The 19,422-nt window shown below is 37.6% G+C and overlaps 1 protein-coding gene across 1 annotated transcript; it reads left to right on the forward strand.

Annotated features, from left to right (window-relative positions):
* Positions 1-1,768: 1,768 nt before the first annotated feature.
* LOC123976223 (cell division control protein 42 homolog) lies at positions 1,769-17,432 on the forward strand. The gene is made up of 6 exons (XM_046058184.1): positions 1,769-1,838; positions 5,920-6,024; positions 11,838-11,910; positions 12,155-12,264; positions 12,624-12,821; positions 13,756-17,432. The coding sequence occupies exons 2-6, from the start codon at positions 5,920-5,922 to the stop codon at positions 13,843-13,845; spliced, it is 576 nt and encodes a 191-aa protein (XP_045914140.1). The 5' UTR covers positions 1,769-1,838; the 3' UTR covers positions 13,846-17,432.
* The last annotated feature ends 1,990 nt before the right edge of the window (positions 17,433-19,422 follow it).

Below are 19,422 nucleotides of genomic sequence, written 5' to 3' on the forward strand. Positions count from 1 at the left end.
AACTGACAAGGCACTGAAAGTCAGCCTTGCCAAAACTTAATACTTGACTGTGCTCTGATACAAAATTGTCTTCCAGGTAGAAGGCAATTCATCTACGAGCCACTCATCTACCTTTTCTGATAAATGTACAGGCAGCTTTGTAGGTCTGAACCCAGCTCCCACTGTCATCCTCTATTATCCAATATCTGTTTAGTAAAGCAGAAAAGAATCACTTGGCGTCCATTCATCCATACACAGAAATGTATGGCAGGTAAACCTATTTTACTTCACTTTACTTCATTATCAATATCAATATCCCTTTTATTTACAGCACACTTAAAACAACCAAAGTTGACCAAGGTGCTTTACAGGTTAAAAAAACAACAATAAAACATTATAACATACAGTTTATGATATAAAGTGATATTAAAATTGCCAGGGATAATAACTCACTTAACTCGAGGGAAATGCCAAAGAAAAGAGATGTGGTTTTAAAATTGAAAGTGTTGGGGCGGTTCTGATGTGGATTGGCAGGTTGTTCCACAGGTTAGGTGCAGCTACACCAAAGGCTCAGTCGCCTCTGGTTTTAAGACTGCTTCTGGGTACATCCAGGGGGAGATTGGCTGATCTCAGCACTCTAGCTGGAGTATGAACGTGAATAAGCTCTGTTAGGTAAAGCGGAGTTAATCCATTGAGGCATTTAAAAGTTAAAAGTAAGATTTAAAAATCAATCCTGTAATGAACAGGAAGCAAGTGGAGGGAGCGCAACACAGGTGTGATGTGGTCCCTCTTTTTCTTTCCTGTCGTGACGCTGCATTGAGGGGCTGTTCAAAATATCTTAAGTCAAGTTTAACCAACTAGGAAAACCATTTCTTTATGGAGCCTTTCCCAAACTGTTGCCACAAAGTTTTATGTTGTCTAAAATATAGTTGTATACTGTAGCATTATGCTTCAGTGTGGAGCCTCACTTGACCTTGGGAACAGACCACTGTGACATATTCTAAACTCAAGGTTCACTTACTGGCTTTTTCCATCTAACCCTTCCTTCTTCAGTTAATGGAACTTGCTCAGGTGTCATCATGTAAGCACAGAAGTGGTCTTAAATTTCTTTACTTTTTTAAATTTATCTACGTGTGATGATGTAAATGAGGTGGGCAAAATATTAGAAACATTTAAATCACAATAAACTTTAACAGCACCACAAACAATTATTGATATTGATAATTAAAATAGTTTAAACAACCCCTCTCTTAAACAGTTTTTTTTTTTAATTACCTAATTAAGTGGATTTGTCAAAATGCTTTTGGCCATATAGCAACTGGATAAAAATATTTGCCTGCCTGAAATATTTCAAACATGGACCAAACATCACAAAGTCACTTTTTTCTAACTAATGGATAAAAAAATAGTTCAGTCATTAATATAACTGGAGATATTTAAAACTAAATAGTCCAAGAAAGTTATTTAAATAGTAATGTAGACAAAAAGAAACAAACAGTGGGGGATTGTTGATATAGACAAATTAAGTGTTGCAGGCAGGCAAGTAATAATAAAATATATATTTTTAGGAAGTCGTTTTTAAAGCCAGAATTTTTAACAGAATTAACGTAACGTTTGAATATATTCAACACACGTACAAGGTAAAATTAGTTTGTCATTAGATTTGAGAAAAATATGGAAACCAAATGTGACGTTGTGGAAAGAATCATAGTGCATTTTAATAACAACATATTCCGCGGCCCTTGAACATACCACAAATCATATTTCCGACTTCCGCATGGGGGACGAGGGAGTTTACGGGAAGCACTTGAACGTAGCACAACATTCAACCAGCACTCCAGCGGCTGAGAGCTGACAAGGTAACTTAGTGGCTGTCACTGTCTTTAACTATGATTTACTGTCGATAAATATTGATAAATCAGCAGAGAAACAGCAGTATACTTTAGAGTGACTGTTTTCATTGTTAAAACTGTGATTGTTAGCCTGCAGAGAGCTAACTCTGCCAACCGGCAGCTGTCAAAACAAACGATTTCCTTCACAGCTAACTAACTCTGCTAGCTTTGATGTTAAATCTCTGCTGAAAATTACCGGTGTGTTGGTGAAACAGAGCAACTTAAAGCTTGAGTTTCTATTAGACAGTAAACACGCTGTCCCTCAAAGGTGTTTCTTTGTCTTTATATTAATTTTAAACTCATTAAAACAGGCCTTTTTTGTTGTGGGTGGGGGTCCGGCGGATGTAACTTAGCTATACGTTATACCGACCTAACTTGGCTAACGTTGGCTAGCTTCGCAAGAGTGAACTTCTCAACAGTTGGCTGCTTATAAATAAATGTTGTCAACAAGTAGTGACATCATCGTTTCAGAGCTTTAACTCTGCACAAACAAACTAACTGACGAGCTGGCTTGCGATAAAGACTGTAAGTAGGAATTTGTACAAGAAGTTTTCTATGCGGAAGTGACACTAAAGTTAAGTTCATACAAAAAAGTAACAGTAAACTTGGGCTGTGATGTTTTGTGGCAGCAGTATTGAAGGAATGACAACATTGATTTATTTTCCAGTAGGCAAATGGATTTTGGAGTCTTTGTTTCCTCATTATATGTAACCTAAATTGAAACGTTTGCTTTCATTTCACATTGTAAAGATGAACTGTCTGCTTTCATTATGAACGTTTTCATTTATGATTTTACTGGTAAGAGTTAAATAACAATTGGTCAACAATTAGTTGATAAATCAATAAGTTGATGGTGTTGAAATCAGCAGTTCTTTTGATAATTGAACACTAAGGTTACAGCTTCCCAAATATATGGATTTGTTGTTTTTTTCTGTTGTGTGTAATTTTAAACTAAATGTGTTTGGATTTTAGATAGATGGCCTTTTCTCACTAAATCTATCAATCATTTTTATTATCATCAATCAGCAAATTATTGTTGCAGTGAATCGTTTACTTTGTATAAGGGAAAAATGCCTAATATGACTTGCCAAAGTCCAAATTTAGATACCTTTTTTTATCTGAACATGGTATCAAGTCCTCAGGTCTAAAAAACTAGAACCAGAGAATGTTTAAAATATCACTTAAACAATGAAACTATTAGTAGGTTATCAAAATAGTTGCTGATCAATTAATCATTTCAGCTGTACAATAAATACGGTTGCCATTTGTGGTCATATATACACATAAACATTAATGCCCCCTACATATATCAGTACTTCAGTTCAGTTCAAAGAACGTTAATAAAACAAATTTTTTTAATTTAAGCGGTAATTTTTGGACATTTTATATAGAAATTGATAAATTCATTCACAAAGAAAATAATCCTATAATTTTGTGACGTGACTAGGACAGACTGCAACTAAGTATAACTTTCATTAACCTTAATTCATCTGTAGGTTCCCAGAGCAATCAGATGCTGCATCTTGCGAAACAGGTTCAACCTGATTCAAACACTGTGAGGAAGAAGTGCATTTTAAATACATGTTTGCCACTGATAGCTGCATTTTCCAGTATTGTGTGGACGTGTATGTGAAATATCTCTAGGAATAGTTTATGCAGACATAACTGGTGTCATCGTCCCTGCAAATGACCAGTTAGTTTGTCCCTGACTCATCAGAGTTCAGCTGAGCGCTGCCCCTGCCAAAAGGCCCAAACAAAGAGCCAGTGATAAAGTGGCAGCCCATACCCCTTTACCATTGTCCTCCTTAATGAAGCGCCAGCCTGGGTATGTGAGCTGCTCAGCGTCTGGGTGGTCACAGGATCTCCAACCAGTGTGTAGTAAACACCGCGTTACACAGCTACCACTGTTTCTGTTAACTGGTGTCACATTTGGCCTTCTTACGGACGCTCATGGCATCTCAGTCAACGTGCCACCTGATGCAAACGGACTGAAGGCTGCAGGTTCTTTACATGCAGCTGAAACATACAGGACAAGAAAAAGGGGCGGGGATTTTCCTTTTTGTCGACAGGCTATAAGTTATTCTCAAAGTTAGACATGTAAATAAATCATATCATTTTACTAACCACCACTGTGTTTTGACATTCTCCGTTGTCAGCTGGTTTGGGTCACTTACCCTCGAAAATAGAACTAGACTGCAGGATATCGTCAAATTCTACGGCAAAGTTGCAGGGACGGTCTTGAATGACCTTCCTCATCTGCACAAAGTTAGGACTTGCTGATCCTAGGCAACCCCTGTCTAGGAGTTTATGCTGCTTCCGCCTGGCCGCAGAAAAAACCTGCCAAGATACTGGACCAATACACTTAAGAACTCATTTCTCCCTGCTGCCATTGGCCTTTTAAATAATTCACTGTAATTTTCATGTTATATTTATTGTGCATTGTCTGTCAAATGATTATGTAGTTACTGCTGGCTGCACAACAAATTCCCACTTAGATAAAGATGTACTTGATCCTAGGATGTAGTAAGCTTTTCAAAGTGTCTCTCAGAAATCATGTGCCGCTGTTTTTTTTTCTTGTTTTAGTGTATTGTTTTCATTATCAATTGATTTGAAATTGATCTGAATTTATTTGTTGATTAAGAAATTAATTGTTTGATGTTAAAAGAAAATGCTCATCGCAATTTCCCAAACTCCAATGTTGACATTCATATTTGAGAAGCTTGAAACCAAATATCAAAATTCCAAAATATTACTTAAATTATTCATTGATGATCAGAGTAGTTGCCTGTGGATTTATCATTTCTACTTTTAGTGTGAAGTTTCAAAAGGAGTGATACCAATCTTAAAACCCTAATGCATCTCTAAGAGTGCAGGCCTAACCTGTTTGGTTCGGTTAAAACGAACCCCGGTGCGTTTGCCTGGTTAGTGCGGTTCATTTGGGTTGTTGTGAAAGCTGTCATTCAAACTGTGGTGCGGACCAAACGACCGCAAAAAGACCCTTCACAGGAGGTGGTCTCGGTCCCAAATGAACTCTGGAACGGTTAATTTGTGGTGGGAACGTGATCCGACCCAAGTTTTCTGTCTAACGTGACGATTAGCATGTTGTTGTACGTGTTCAAAATTAGCTCCCTTGGTCTGCTGGGTTGTCTGAAGGCAGCAGTCTTCTTTATAGTATTGTATTTTCAAGATGTTTCCTTGAAGTGCATTCGGCATTCTGCTGGTTTAGTATTGCCTGGTAGATTGACCAGATAATTATGAGCAAATGTCAATTGTGCCGTTTCTCCATGTTAAACTGCATAGCAATGGTTTCTCTTATGGGAATATGCAATAGTCCAGAACACAGGACCTTCTTAGTGTATTCACTTTCTTTTGCCCCCGTCCCAGACACATCTGACCAATAAGCGGAGTTCTCACATGGTTTGTAGTGATGTGTTTTAGTTCCTGTAGTATCTTGCAGAAAAGATTCCCCACCATCCCCGTTTGTCAACTCTCAAGAAAAGCAGCAATTTTAGTACATTTGCTGTCTGGATCCACACATCCTGGTTACTGTACCTTGACCTTGACAATTTTGACTGCTTACTTATGTAGTATCATTAACTGCCTAAAAAACCCTTTACTAGAGTATTTACTTTGTCCAGATGTGGGACTGAAGGATCATGAATCTGTTTGGATTTGTGAAGCTGTACCACTGAAATTAATTGGTTTGGTTTATTGTTATTGATATTGGTCTAGGATTTACAGTGACAAAAAATACATTTTTTAATTATATGTCAACCAATCAACCCTTTTCAGGTGTAAATTAAATAGTCTTTATGTATTTTTGAATATGCAGGTTATTTTACGCACATAAAAAAGTTTGAATTTTCAAAAAACGTGTTGTTAAATCACTGTTTGGACAAGTTGTGTCTTTATATGTTATCTTTATATTGTAATTTTTTAGTCATTCCAGTGATCTTGTGAATAATCAAATACTTTCTCTCCCTGCCTCACATTCATTCTTCCACTTTTTCCTCTCTGTTTCTTTACTCCTTCATCTCCTCCTCCTCAGATGCAGACTATAAAGTGTGTGGTGGTGGGTGATGGTGCTGTGGGGAAGACTTGTCTGCTCATCTCCTACACCACCAACAAGTTTCCCTCTGAATACGTCCCCACGGTGAGTGACTTTGCTCCCACAAATAAACCCACTGACACTTTTTATTTACTGCAGCAAACTGATGATAACTGACATGAAAGTTCTGCAAATGTACTGTAGCAAGTTTCACTTACTGTCTTTAACACTCAGTGCCCCTGTAGATCTTTGCTGTCACACAGGAAGTGATACTTGGTTTGTCTCGATTAAACAAACATAAAACGGACTGTGCAGTAAATCAAAATAGATTAGGCGGCACAGTGGTCTCTTAGCAAGAAGGTCGCGGGTTCAAACCCTGGTTGTCCCGGCCTTTTCTGTGTGGAGTTTGCATGCTCTCCCTCTGTGTGGGCTTCCTCCGGTTGCTCCAGTTTCCCCCACCATCAAAAAAACATGTTAGGTTCTCTAGTCAGTGCCGTTTGACCAGACACTGATAAACATCTGGAGTTGGTCCCCCGGGCGCTGCACAGCGGCTGCCCACTGCTTCCTTGTGGGATGGGTTAAATGCAGAAAATGAATTTCGCATCATGTGTTTGTGACAATAACTCTTCTTCTTCTTCTTTCTTCTTTCTTCTTTCTTCTTTCTTCTTTCTTCTTCTTCTTTCTTCTTCTTCTTCTTTCTTCTTTCTTCTTCTTCTTCTTCTTTCTTCTTCTTCTAAAAAACATCACAATACAGATATTTCTGTATTTACTGTGCGCACATAGTTTTCCTTTTCAATAATGGATTATACTGGGTGATTTAGATAATCTGGTGAAACTGTTTGCTTACTTACAACCTGTTTAATTGCCTGACTGTGTGAGAGTTTTGCCTTGTTGGACTTCATTATAGCCGTGTTGTAGATCTTAGATCCCAGAAAACAACGAAATTAAAACCCACTTTGGAATAAACAAATAGTTCTTGCCAGATTGATACCACTGTTATGTCTGTAAGTTAACTATCAACCAAGAGACGGTTAGTTTAGTTTACTATAAAGACTGGAAAATGGGGGGGGAACAGCTAGCCCGGCTCTGTCCAAAGGTAACAAAATCCGCTTAAAGCTCACCAATTAAATTGAAAATAATTTCCCAGAATGTCAAAGGTTCAGAGGGCTGGACCCTGCCAGTACCATTGACCCTGTAGAAACCTAGACGTATCCCTCCGCAGCTCCACCCTGTCGTCCAAATATGGTCACTTGGTGATGGCCAGTATGCCAGATCTGAGGCTTTAAAACGAACAGGTGACTTCCTGGTCGCTACGTCCACTTCTTTTATACAGTCTATGGTAGAAACATGCATTCATTAAAGGGGAACAGCTGTTTGAGATAAAGAAGTTGTCTTTCACACTTGTATGTTGGTGATGGCAAATCTTCACGGTATCCGGTGCTTGCTGTTTGGTTGGAGTCTGCGTGTGCATATTCTGTATATGTGTGTATGTGGTTGCTTATTTACATGCACCTGCAAGTTAGAGTTTGAGATTCTCTGGAGTATGTCTCCCTTCATTCTTCTGTTTGAGGTTTTTCTATTCAGAAGTGTCGTGTCATGCTGAAGCAGCACGATGTTGAAGCAGCCTCACAGGCTCAGTCTGATATAAAATGTGGTCCATCACCTCAGCTCAACTGATCTTGCACGCTCTTTCTGAAAACGGCTGACTGACTGTTGACTGGCAGGACTGTCCTGATGGAGATATCTTAAATGTCCCTAATTGATGGGCAGCTTCACTGATTGCTGACTGCTGTACGGTACCGTGTCTCTCTGTCAGTAGTCAGCACGCTTTGATCCGAGGATTGCAGAACCAACAGTGCTGACTCAACTTTCTCTTCCCCTTCCTGTCTGTCTGTCTGTCTGTCTGTCTGTCCCTCACACATCCCCCCCGCCCCCCATGATTTTTAACCATTTGTTATGAAAATGTCAGTACTGTCCCAACACCTGTAATAAATTTATTTTCCGTTATGTATCGATTAGGGGTGGGTAACTGGATAAAATGTGTTTTCACTCATCAATCATTAATAGTTTAGGTTATTACACATTGTGTTGTAAATCTGAGAATAAAGTTGTAATATTTCAAGAATGAAGTCGTAATAATTTTAAAATACAGTTGTAATATTACATGACTAAATGCATAGTATTTAGACGATAAAGTTGAAGTATATAGAGAATAATAGTTTTACTATTTTGGAGATAAAAGTTATGGGTTTCACCGATGAGCACATTATTTTTAGCCTAAATTTAATTATAACATAAGACATTTTGTTCTCTAAATACAAAACCCTTTATCTCTTAATACTATAACATAAATATCCAAATATCAAGACTTTTCCTGTAATATTATGACTTCTTTTTTTAACTTTATTTCAGTGGTCCTAAATACTGTTGCAGTAAGTAACAACTGTGAAATTCTTCTATATAATAATACTCATTACATAGCTCCCGCTCATCCAGGCTGCTTAACAGTTTGGTCTGAAAGAAGGATGTTTGTATATTTTTATTCCTTATTGTCCCATTGTTTTGTGACGCCCATTGTTTTTATTGCATACACATCATTCTGTTCCTGCCAGTATAATCCTATTGTTAGTAACAGCCATATAACTCCATGCCAAACGCTGGAGTTATATCTTACACTTTGAATGATAATATTGGTCTTTAATTCAAGCTAATGTTATTGCACACATCCTCTTCATCCATGCTTGTTCTTCTCTTCACTTTTAGTATGAAAAACTGCTTCTGCAGATTGAGAGCAAACATATAGAAATTTTCCGTTTTGTCTTTACTTCATTGTGTTTGTGTTTTCACATCAGTGCTGCATCTTGTTGAGTTTCTTCCTGTCAGTCCCCTGACCGCCACCACAATAAGAAATCAGGAGAGAGGAAGTCTCCTCCAGGAAATAATCCCTCAGAAATATGTCGCCTTTCTAGAATCTCATGCCACATCCGTAACCTTTTAAGTGGAGTGTCTTTGTTAAGCAGTTCACTTCAAGCTATTGTATAAAGCTTAAACAGAGAATGACTGAGCAAACATGTAAATCAGTTGTAGAGAATTTTAAAACACTAAATAACACAACTGATAACTGACCACTTCTCCATGTAGCTGCAGCTCTTTTCCACAGTAACCACTGTGTTGTGATCAGGCAGTTTCTAGCAGCGTCTGTAGTCTGAGCTCTGTCCTAACACATCATCACCCTGTCGACCAAGCTTGCCTCTTAGTTCTGGAAGAAACAAAACGGCTAACATTTGATAAAGTTAGCTGACTTTTTACTGAACGACTAGATGAAAATACGACACTCTCATGCACTGCCGACCGTCTTTCCCCAGTCTGGGAAGGCTGGGGTTTACAAAAACAGTGTCATGAAAAATGACTTGAACAGTACTGCTTTATCTTTTTGTCCATTTAGAGTTCTGAAATGTGTTGTTGCGTCAGTTTCCTTTTGTCTGTGTTTTTGTTTTAAAATAGGAAATGAGAGTTTGAGAGTTGTGAAAGACAAACATCTCAGCTCATGGGAAATGAATGTTTAGATTGTATAATAATCTCCCAAACATAAATCAGCTAACATCATTCAGACTGAATGAATGAAGAGAAACATAATGAAGAAGCAGATTTGATTGTTAAACCTTTTCATTTCATCCGTAACTTTAATCTTTGCTTATTTAGGCACAAATATTTATTTTTAAATAAACTTTTTTTTTATACATATAAATAATGTATTCAAGGTCATATCTGTAGAAAAGAGGTCGTATAATGAAACCTGAAAAAAAGGTATTTTTAAACTGAACATTAAATATATTTCCTAAAACTTGGGTTGGGTTATACAGAAGATTAGATGTTGTTTGAAGTTACGTTATACAAATAAATTGGTATATATTTTTTGTGCTGATAACTGCATTTCTGTACCAATACCAAAACTTTTTCAATAGTAGTTTTTTTACTTTTAGAAATATAATAATAATAATAATAATATTTTACAAATGCTGCTGTTCAAGAACTTTGGTTGAATAAAATTAGTTTTATATCAGGGATCTGATCAAAGAATCAGTTATTAGGACTACAAGGCTGACCAGTAATCATTTCATGAAGAGTTTTTTGTGATTGAAACTTTAATATCATTAGAATCACGTAGTTTTATATTTTTATACGTTCTGAGACGACAACTGTTGCCATCTTGTACAGTTACCATGATTACAGGTTGTTGTTTTCTTAACACAGTCTATACCTGCTTTTAATACTTGAAAGTTAACATACCCAGAGACACATTTTGCTCAGTACCAAAAAAGTGTGAGGTTCGATATGGCCCAAGATGTTTGATATATTTTTTACGCAACAAGCGTTTCCAGTCACATAATATGAGAATTCCTGTTTAAATAAACATCAACAGATACAGGAGTAACGCTTGAATCCATGTTTGTAATATCTGATATAGTTTACTTTCCTACAGGCTACATCCTCCTCTTTATCTGGAACCCTGTCTGTACATACTCAGCTTCATTAAAAAACCAAACAGTGTCTGCAGGCTACAGAAGACCACAGCAGGTCGACGTGTTGAAGTCGTGCTGTGTATTCAAGCAGGCACAGGGACTATAAAACCCTCCCTGCTTCAGCTCCCTTCCAAACTCAGGGAGCTGAGGTCCGCAGGCATGTTGGGACCGCTTCTTATTGTACTTGGCAGCAGCCTGAAGGTACAAGAGTGATGAAACAGTGAACCGAGAGAGACGGGCAGACAGAGAGTCTGTTCACCTGCACGGTGGCAAAACAAAACTCCCTTTACTGAGAGCATTCAGCTTGTTTCCATACGTCTCACAGGCTATTTACATTCACGGGAAATGTTTTTCATCTATTTAATGCAAATTGAATTAATCATTTGAATGCCTTTTGATTCATTAAAGGCCCCGGGAAACCTTCTTTGTCGCCTCTTGCTATAAGTGAAGGAAACCTTATCGTCTAAAGTTACCGTAATGCTGGTTATTTCACATGATTTCTGGTTTGATGAAGGCGAGGCTTTCAAACGTTATGTCACCTACTTCCACCTACAAATTATAATATATAATAATATAGAAAAAAGAAAATTAATTTGACAGTCAGGGAGACGACGCCCGCACAGTCCTGAAGAAGTATCTCGGTTCCAAACATCTGAATTGCCGCCCACGTCTCTGATTAGTTCAGAGAATGAGTCTAAAGTTGTGCTCGTGGTTCCCACAATTGGTGAAATATAATCATAGGTTTGTTCCTGGGATTAACACTATGCGTCATCTTCCTGTGCAAGATCCAGAAAAGTTGCAACTAGTCTGGGAGTCTAAAATCAAAATTAAGAACCTGGTTCTTCTTGTTCAAACCCTCTGACCTTTTGACTTGCGCAGGTAGGGGGGAGACAATGTGGCTAAAGTTTTGGCCCCAATAGCCCAATTTACCAATTTGTACTATAAAACGCCCACTTCAGTGGGAAAATAGTTTAAATGATTTACTCATGTTTTTTTGGGCACAAGCATCCTAAGAGAAAACCTCAGTCCCTGAAAGGGCTACAATGATGTGAAACCTTTTGCTGTGTGTGTACTTCTATCTTTGTGAGAACCAGTATGAGTTTCAGAAAATTTAAAAACATTATTTGAAACTGAAGACATTTTTGCCTGTTTGGTTAGAGTTACAGGGAATGAAGGTCCTTCTCTCTTTGGTTGGGAACTCCCAAGCCTCATAAAGATAGAAAGTGTACTTCCTGTTTTGATTTAAAGAATGTTCGAGATCATATGTCTTTTATTTTATTTTTTACTTCCTGTTTTCACCTCTCTCTCCGTCTTTCTCTCCAACCTCTAAACCCTGTCCTCCCCTCATTCCTCTCTTCTGTCCCTCCCTCACTCCTCACCCTCTGTCTCACTTAGGTTTTTGATAACTATGCAGTGACAGTGATGATTGGCGGGGAGCCGTACACTCTGGGACTGTTTGACACTGCAGGTAAAAATGCATGTTGTTTATAAAATACAGTGTTGGTTAATGTGGGTAGTAATAGGGGCAGCAATGTAGTAGTAACAATACGAGCACCAGTATTTGTTGTAGTACTCTGAGTTTGTGACCGGAAATCTGTGAGTTTATTGGAGAGAAACTTTCTAATCTCCCTCAACAACCAATGACAATGGATGTATTTTTGCTTTACCTGCTACCTTTTTGTGCAGAGTTGTTTGTTTGTCTCCCCCTGCAGGTCAGGAGGACTACGACAGGCTGCGACCCCTCAGCTACCCTCAGACCGACGTCTTCCTTGTCTGTTTCTCTGTCGTATCGCCTTCCTCTTTTGAGAACGTCAGAGAGAAGGTGAGTCTGTGAAGTTCCGTTACTTAGTCAGCGTCAGTGTTTCCAGCTTGAGATTAAGGTTAATTTGGCAACATAACAGAGAAGAGGTTGTATTTACAAACACTACACATGTTTCAGAAGAAAATGACGGACTTGCTTACGTACCATGAGGACAGGGCTTTCCCATAATGCTGTTTAATTTCCCAGGCTGCTGATGGGAATTTAGTCAAGTATTATTGGCATTCAAACCAGTCAAAGGAAGAAATAAAAAGAGAGGTCGGACGGAGAGGTCATGAAAACTTGCATTAAACACAAACGTATTTCATAGAGAATATCAAAGACTCATGTCTCATTCTTGTTTGGCCTTGCCGCTTTAATAGTGGGTGCCGGAGATTTCACACCACTGCCCGCGGACGCCCTTCCTACTGGTCGGGACTCAGGTGGATCTGAGAGACGACAGCAACACTCTGGAGAAACTGGCCAAGAACAAACAGCGAGCCCTGTCCTGTGAGAGCGGGGAGAAACTGGCCCGTGACCTCAAGGCCGTCAAATATGTGGAGTGTTCAGCTCTTACACAGGTACATGGAGGAGAATAATGTAATCCTTTTACAGTGAGGAACAGGCCTGAGTCATTGAAAGAGTAGTAAAAGTAAAAAAAAAAAAAATGCCTGTTTTCAACACTGATAACCTTCCAGAGAAACAAGCGGATCCTAGAAAAACAAGTCGGGTAAGTCATGTATTTAATGAGTGGTGCAACACTGATCTCAAGAGGAGACAAGTCTGGATCTGGCTGACTTGACACAGCAGAGGACAATGATTGATTGATCACATTGCTTTGCACAATGTCGAGATAAACAAGAAATGTTTCAATTCAAGGAGTTTTTTTGTCAATGATCTTGTATTGAATGAGAAAAGTGAATACATTATTAATATCACAAAACATTTTACAGACTTAAAGAGAAAATGTTGTAGAGTAAATGGGACAATAAATTACAACAGTAGTACAGTGTTCCAATAAATTATGATTAGAGCTGCAACAATTGGTCCATTCAGCGATTAGTCGGAAACTGTTTAGATAATTATCAATTGTTTACATTGTTTTTAGAGATAAAATGCAAAAGATTTGATTGTTTTAGCCTCTTAAATGTGAAGATTTGCTGCTTTTCCTTTCCTGACATTTAGTTTTTTATATATATAATTTTATTTTTATTTTTTTGAACTGTTGATTCACATTTAAAGATGCCATCTTGGACATTTTTTACTGATTTCTTGGGTTTTACAGACCGAACGATAAATCAAGAAAATAATAAGTTGATTAATTGACAATTAAAAACCAGTAGTCACAAACCTGATAGTGCAGCCTAGCGATATTTTGCCTTTGTTTTTTTTTGTTTTTTTTTTTATTGCTGGCTTTTCCACTCAGGTTGTTTTTTGTTTTTATGAGCAAGCGTACCTACTGAGATGGAAGCATAGCTTGTCAGTGTTGGTGCTCTCTTTCTGTCTCTCTTTCAGAGGGGACTGAAGAACGTGTTTGACGAGGCCATCCTGGCAGCTCTGGAGCCTCCAGACAACAAACCCAAGAAGCGCTGCTCCCTGCTATAGACAAGAGGACACAAGAGGAGGAGGAGGAGGAGGAGGAGGAGGACGGGGTAGACTGGGTAGACACATGTTTAGACACAGTGCCTTCAGCCGTAGTGACTTAATGTGGGTGTGGTGTTGGAACAGAAGGGCTCTCGACAGGCTTTATTTTCATCATAGATACGTGTCGCTATAATATGACTAATACATTTGAGCAACACTCCTCACTAACCAGGAAACAGAGTTTTAATTATAGGAGGAGGCAGGTTGATCAATAGAGAGGTTTGGACCTCAGATGCCTTTAAAGATACAAACAGTGGATGGAGTCACTGTTACAGCTGAAACTGGCAACCACCGTCTCAAAATGATGACATTTCTCAAAAGATTTTTACTCAAGTCTTAGTTTAAGAATAGAATAAAATGTCTGAAAGTAATTTTTTGGGTTTGGTCAGTGTACACAGTTGTAGCTGCCCTGTTATGTTTATTGAAATCTATTGTGAACTTGAGCTGCTTTATCACAACTTCTTTTCTCTTCCACCTCAGTCAAACTAAAAAAGAACTGTCTGTTTATTTTATTTCTAGCATTTCCAGGTCAAAGAACAACAAACTGGAAAGGCATTGAAATATATTGTTGCATTTTCACAGTACAACTACGAACTTTTGTGGATTTAGATTTGTCCGGAATCACACCGTCAAATCAACATAATTCTTGGAAAAACTTTGAAAATTGAGTTGACAGCTACATTGTCACACTTATAACTGATAAAAAATGTGTCTGAACTCCTGGGTCAAAAGTCAGATTAAGTTTTATCTTTGTTCCAGCAGGCTGAATTCTTATATATAACCTAGTAATAAAAATGATGCAACATCAATGGTATTTTCTACCGACCACCACTCTGATTTAAAACAAAGAGAAGAGGAGCAGGTGGAGCAGAAATAAAGTAAAACAATAATGCTGGTTTTATTTTAAAGAGACGGACATTAACCAGTGTACCAGGGCTTCAACAGTCAGAGCGTTGAGAGTGTTGTTGCTAAAAACAAAAATGGTGTTGACTGTAACCTGACTTTACCCATATCATTAAAAAGAGTTTCATATTACTTGGATCAAAACTGGCAAATTATAGTTTCAGTAGAGCTTTACTGACTTCTGCTGCTAAGTCTAAAAGACAATATGCACGCATGTACATGCAGTGATTAATAATGCCGACATGCATATTTGCAATAATTTAACAAGAGCAATGATTGAAGCTGCAAACTCGACAGCCTTGCTATCATGGGTAAAACGGTGCTTTCCAAAAATGTAATTTGTTCAGAAATAAATTATTTAGACCTTTTTTATTTGGAACAGAAATAGGTTGAGTCAAAGACAAATGGTCAGACACTTTCCTCGAGCCATCTGGCAACAAAACATGGAGTAATCACAAAATTTGGACGTAATAATGTTTGATTGTCACTATGGCCTCGGCTTTTCAAAAGTCCTTTCTCTGCAGTCACGCTGCCTTTTCTCTCCGCTGCCGTCTCACTGTGGTCACATCCTGAAACCTCAAACTCCACATTCACTAGAGAGTCATTCACTTTCAACTGCAAACTCACCAAATATAAAATATTTAAGTTGTTATTTATAAAATTTTAACATCAATAAATTAATACTGTATTCATTTTGAGACAAAAAAAAAGAGTCGGCCTCAATGCTTTATTTTCTGTTGTTGAAGACCCTGCTGTGTCACTTTATGGCCCAAATCAGGGAAGAACACAGAGATAAGGCTGTCAGATCTTCTGCTCATGAAAATGAGTGAAAGCCAAAAAAACCAGGATTTGGTTTTTATCTAAAAAGTCCACTGACGTGAGATGGAGGCCACTAGACCAAAGTGGTTTACAGTAATGAAACTCAAGAATCTTTTAAAAGGATATTACACATAAGATAGTCCTATTAAGGCACTGTCTGATAAAAGTAGCCTTAATTTTACAGATCATAGCTGTAAGTGCCTTAAAATATTTTTTTTCTCTTCAAGAAAGCTGCCTTCTTGCTTTTTTACCTTAAATCTGTTCATTAACTTGTTTTTCCACTTTCTGGCTGAGCCAAGATGTCAGGAAATTCTATATTTTGAAATCTATTTATGGCTAAAACACGTTTTTTTTTTTTTCAGGGGAGGATTATTGACTTAAAGATGACATCCTAAATATTCGTCAGTACAACCCTTAGCTTAGCACAAAGGCTAAAAACCGGGGGGGGGGGAACAGCTAGCCTGGATCTTAGGGTGACAAAATCCTAATTTCTTTGTTTTTACGGTTCTGTTTTTGTACAGATTAAACAAAAGAGAAATACGGTTTTAATTAGTGAACGTTGGAAGAGCTAGTAGTTGCTTTTCTTGGTGGTTAGCACGGCTAGCTGTTTCTCATTATTTCCAGTCTTTATGCTAAGCTAAGGTAGGCATCTTATTTCACGGCCTCAGTTTCCTAGAAGTAGCAGAAAAACATTAAAAATGAAGCCAACACTGTTAAAAACATTTTTAATGTCACACATGTTAAACTCTTCTCACTGACTCTCCTTAGAAACAACAAACTGTCACTCTCCACTTTTGCTTCAGCTTTTACTTCAGAAAATGATAAATCCCATTGCCCTTTTAACATATTGCTAAATTGAATCTAAATTTTCATGGCTAATGCTGTTAAAGCAGATGTTGCTAAAGAGCAAACATTTCATTGACCTCCTTCACTGACCTTTGTCCACTCCGGCTTGGCTCTCCTCCTGGCCTGTCTGGAACCTCTAGTGCTGGTTGGTGTGTTGGCGCCTCCCGGAGGCTTTAAAGGGGAGTACCGCTCAGTTTAAAAGTGCATCTTGGTTGGTTCTTTGGCCCACGGCGGACTAATCAATGTTTGTGGGCATTAAAAACCTTAACTAAACCCCAGAAATCTGTTTACCTGTAATGTCATCAGTTAACAGACAATAGGTTTTAGAGTAACACAGAGCCGTTGTTTGAGCAGTTTTGTCCAAATTAGCTTTGTTTTCTTAGAGCTTTGAGTCTTTTCCGAGTCATTTACTTCAAAATTACATGTAACAAATAAAACAGTTCATTAACTGGAGATCAGAGGACTAGTGTTTCTGATTAAAGTGGAATAACTGATGATATATTTTTGTATAATAGATTATATTTTCTGGTGGGGAGTCTTTAATGCTTGTGAGCCAAAGAAATGATTGAACCCCTTAAACTGAGGTACTGCCCCATTAAAATGAACAAAAAATCCATTTTTTGTCACTGTTTTAGAGATTACAGTTTATTCTGATAGCGTATGGATAATTACAAGTATTATATTTTATTTTTCTCTGTTCCTTTTTGTTTCTTGGGGAACATTGTTTTAGCAGTTTTTTAAACTTTTCTTTTTTAGATAGGCTATTTGTACTATTACTTGACGGTTGAGTGCCAACGGTTTGAGAGAGTCACCTGCCTCGTTTGACAAACTAAACAATCCTCATAATAAGCTTCTAATGACAGGAAAAAAAAGGTGCAGAGCAGCAGCTGCAAATGTTACAGATGTAGAAAAGGGCTGTGTATTGAAAGAAGAATGTAGGAACTGGTGGGTGTTCGGAAATAATAAAAACAGTACTTGAATGTTGTTTCACCTTGACTTGATTTTATTTTTCTTATTTCACATTTGAGCCACTTCTTTATCATCTGCACTTTTTCTGTCGTTCTTTAGTTTTAATAAAATTGCTTTGTCTTGAACAGAAATGCAAAAAAAGAAATGAAATATTTTATTATCTTGTGATTTAAAGGAAAAACAATCCTCAGATTTAACTTTTGTATTCTTTTAATAACAGATACGGGGACATTTAGCATGTATAAGAAATCCTTTCAACCTCAATGGAATGGCAACATTTTCTCAAGTGTGAATTTTCCAAATAAATTTTCCTTTTTTCCTTTTTTTGACAAACATGACTCTCTTTTAACACCTTTAAATTAAAGACTAAGATGGAGTATGACAAGAATACACATTTGTAAACAATAAGACAGAAGTAAAATTCAGCTTAAGTTATTGTCCCTTTATTAACTGGACATTCGTCTTGGAGCAAGGCGAAATGTAGAACACACACAGCCTTGAACATAAAATGCATAGGACATAAAAAATATATATATAAAACGTAGTAGAAAATGTAAAATTTGCTGAAAAACCTCAAGCTCACAAATGTGAACTTTTACTCTTATTCAAACCTAAAGCTAGGGTAGTCAATTCATATCAGAGGCATTTTTTTTGTTGAAATTCTCTTTAAATCCCGACAGCAATCAATAAATCAAATGCTCTAACACAAAAGTTAAAAAGAATCCAGTTCTGCTGAGACTATAATAAGCACGGCCAATCATTTAATTCGGTCTGAATCCTCCTTTAAGAAAGATTCAGCCATCATAAATGTTTTTTAAATCATTTACTCTTTCAATATTTGAAAACATGATAAGGAGAAAGGTAAATAATTTGGCACATTTAAAGATCTTCATTTAACCAATAGCTCTTTTAGGAGCATCATAAACATGTAATTTTAACTACTGTGTTTGCATCAACTTGCATGCAACTTTAATTAATTATTACCTGGTTATAATTAACTATTTAAGTACAATTATTCCAGTAGCAGATTTCAGACTCCATACAGAGTCTGTTGTCTGCACACATGACATTTCGTGACCAGCAGTTTAATACAGTATCCTACAGTGAACACTAGGGGGAGATGTCCCACTGGTTTTGAGTGGGCCTGAGTGAATACAGTATGTAAATGACCCGGGCTCATTTTGATTGGCAGTCTAAAATGGATCCTTCAGACCAACGTGGCATGGAGGCTCCGAGCCACTCGATCCTTTGTCTGACTGAAGGCAGCGACAGAGCGTTAAAGAGACAGAAGAAACCATGAAAGGAAAACTGTTAACTATTCATTCATACTACAATCAAGTCTTTCTTCATCCCCTTTCCTCTAGGTCTTAAACCCCTTTTTCCTCATCATCCCTCTCTTCTTCATCTTCTTTAATGTCTTTGGGTTGTGGTTTGAGGTCTTGAGGATCAGCTGAGGTCTTCACTAAAAACTTGAGTCACCTGAATTTCACAACACTTTCTAACCACATATGCTGGCATGGAGTGCTGGGAGTTATTGTCATTGTTGCAACATGTTCACTGGTGTCTTAATTGAACTTCTCCCAGTGTTGTTTGTTAATTTGAGGACATGACTGTGGACCTGGAGGTGTATTAAAACCCATCACATCGTCACATTTCAACCATCAGCCATAGTAACAAAGTGCTTTCTCATGGGGGGAGTTGTTGGGTCTAGACCTGAGATAACTTCTGTTATGACTTGGCGCTATATATAAAAAAAATATATATGTTGAATTGAATTAAAAGCAAATAATCTGCCAGTGTTTTTACAAGCCACTGTTTTGTCCCAACATGACAAAAGCAGTGGTATAGTCCCCCCAACACAACCCCATCAAAAAAAACAAAAAGAAACGCACATTTTACATTATAGTTATTCGTTAAACTATATTTTCTGTATATTTATCTTCCGGCATTGTGGTCTAAATGTTTCAACGCCTTCTCTACGCTGCCAGGTATGTAATTCTG

The sequence above is a fragment of the Micropterus dolomieu genome, linkage group LG09 (assembly GCF_021292245.1).
Source record: "Micropterus dolomieu isolate WLL.071019.BEF.003 ecotype Adirondacks linkage group LG09, ASM2129224v1, whole genome shotgun sequence".
Lineage (NCBI taxonomy): Eukaryota > Metazoa > Chordata > Actinopteri > Centrarchiformes > Centrarchidae > Micropterus > Micropterus dolomieu.

What these genes read in the sequence shown, in the direction of transcription:
- LOC123976223 (XM_046058184.1), top strand. Translation starts at nt 5,920, where the DNA reads ATGCAGACTATAAAGTGTGTGGTGGTGGGTGATGGTGCTGTGGGGAAG. An exon ending in GGGACTGTTTGACACTGCAG is followed by an intron (nt 11,911 to 12,154) that starts GTAAAAATGCAT and finishes CTCCCCCTGCAG; the next exon opens with GTCAGGAGGACTACGACAGG. An exon ending in TTGAGAACGTCAGAGAGAAG is followed by an intron (nt 12,265 to 12,623) that starts GTGAGTCTGTGA and finishes CCGCTTTAATAG; the next exon opens with TGGGTGCCGGAGATTTCACA.